Here is a 1,977-nt window from a genome sequence, read left to right as displayed (position 1 = left end):
ATATATCCTAACTTTAAATTATTATAATACAAGATTTGCATCATTTTAAGTGTTTAATTTTTCATACCGTGTGACACAGGATCCCAGGTGTTGGAAAGCTGTAAACAAACTTCTCTATTGAAATTTGGATGTTTTTTAATTTCAATAGCCTCACGTACAAGTCGGGTACAAGTCGTACATTAAATTGAATAGTTTAGTAAAGAGCAGTATAATAATACAGGCGTATATTGAACAGAAGAAAAGCATAAGAGCAATATGTAGCACCTCCCAATGAATCTTGTGGACCAAGGTTTAAGTACTTTGTCTAATACTTCACCCGTAGAGTGTAGAGTGCTACATATATGAGGTTTGTGTGTTTATTTCAAAATCGTTTTAGATAAAACAAATTTATTTTAGATGAAAATCCAAGAGTAAAAAATTATTCAACCAAAATACTAGCGGGAGACCTTTCGTTAGGACCGTTTTGGTTAGTTTCTGCACATAAGGAAATTGCTTCCCTAAGTCAATCGAGATAGATTGAATTTTATTAAAACAATTTTTTTTTGGTGCACCGTCCGGTTGTGAGGCCCTCATATAATTTAATCTGTTTCAGGCTTTATTTTAATGAATATTTAATATTTGTTTATGTCAATATTTATTTTGCATAGATGTAAAATAATGCATATTATTATAAAATAAATTGCATAACTATAGTCTTATTGTGATGAGAGCCTGTAGAAAAAATACACATCATGCAAAAGATTTTTTTTTAATTCAAGTGCTAGTTTAAAATTTTTGCATTATTATTTCAAACGAATTTATTTCCTACAAATAAATGCAGCGGCTATAGAGTCCTCAACAAGCGCTATCCATTAGAATCTAGATAGTATTTACTGTGTGCACTGTGCACCAGTAAGTAGAATTTAGAAATGAACGGAACGCAAATTGTAAATGTCAATGACGTCACGTCAGCGACAGTCGCGTTCTCATTATTTTTATTTCGCAATTTCCAGAATATCTACTTATTGGTGCTTTTCTTTTTTTAATACGCTTTATGTTATTTCCTCATAACACTTAAGAAATGGACAATCAATATTACTACAAGTTAATGGCCAGTTATTTGTCTAAGCGTAACTGCGACGAGTCATTCATGAGGTATTTCTTCGGTAAGAATGCAACAAAGAAGACGCCTGAAGAATTAGAACGAGCTGATGAAAGGAAAAGGCGGCTCCAGAGAGAGCGATCTCGTCGTTATCGTGCATTAAAGAATGCTCGTCGTCAAAATGAAAATAGTCGCGACAGTGCCGAGAACGACTCCGTTCGTAGTAAGTCGCGAGGTGTCTCAATTGATGAGGAAATAAGTGACGGAGATGAACCGCCAACGCTGTGCGATCTTAACTACGAGGACAAGTGGCGGGATCCCACGTTATCAGACTGTGCCTCCGACGACAACTCTGCGCACTCCGCCGCCGAACATAAAGAAGGCTCCCTGCCTGGTAATGTGTCACTTAATTTAAAAGAGTTTCTCAGTTCTCCCAACACTGAGTTGGACTATCCGACCGTTCACAGCCTTATGTTTCACTGGCTCCAGACGTAGCAAAGTCACTTAGCTGACCTTGTGGCCAAACTGGCCAAGTTTGTTGGGCATATATTCAAATTGGCTAACTTCACCATTTGATCATAACGTTGACAATCTAAAACCTGTTACAGTCACTAGAATCTCACAGAATATGGATACTTACACATGTTTGACGTAGTATAACACATATCATGACTTAGGGTTGCCGCTTATTACTGTGAAGCTCACATCAGTTAAGATGACCGTCCTGTAGTAGATTATAATCATTAACTAAGTTTCCTCATATACATAGAAGTTGACTGTTGTCCTGTTGTCCTAGTTGTCACAGAAGGTAGATAGGATTACAAATTGATATAAACTATATAATTATCTTATTTTTGTGATTGACAGATGACTTATGTACATGGTAATATACATTA

The 1,977-nt window shown here is 36.0% G+C and overlaps 1 protein-coding gene across 1 annotated transcript in view; it reads left to right on the top strand.

Moving 5' to 3' along the window:
* LOC119834271 overlaps window positions 1–1,576 on the top strand; it is a 14,934-nt gene extending 13,358 nt beyond the window's left edge. The window contains exon 15 of the mRNA XM_038358607.1: window positions 1,059–1,576. Within this exon, the coding sequence (XP_038214535.1) occupies window positions 1,059–1,576 (518 nt within the window). The remainder of the gene's footprint in view (window positions 1–1,058) is intronic.
* The last annotated feature ends 401 nt before the right edge of the window (window positions 1,577–1,977 follow it).

The sequence above is a fragment of the Zerene cesonia genome, chromosome 19 (assembly GCF_012273895.1).
Source record: "Zerene cesonia ecotype Mississippi chromosome 19, Zerene_cesonia_1.1, whole genome shotgun sequence".
Classification (NCBI taxonomy): Eukaryota; Metazoa; Arthropoda; class Insecta; order Lepidoptera; family Pieridae; genus Zerene; species Zerene cesonia.
Note: the sequence above shows the minus strand (reverse complement) of the source record. Positions and strands in the feature narration are given on the sequence as shown.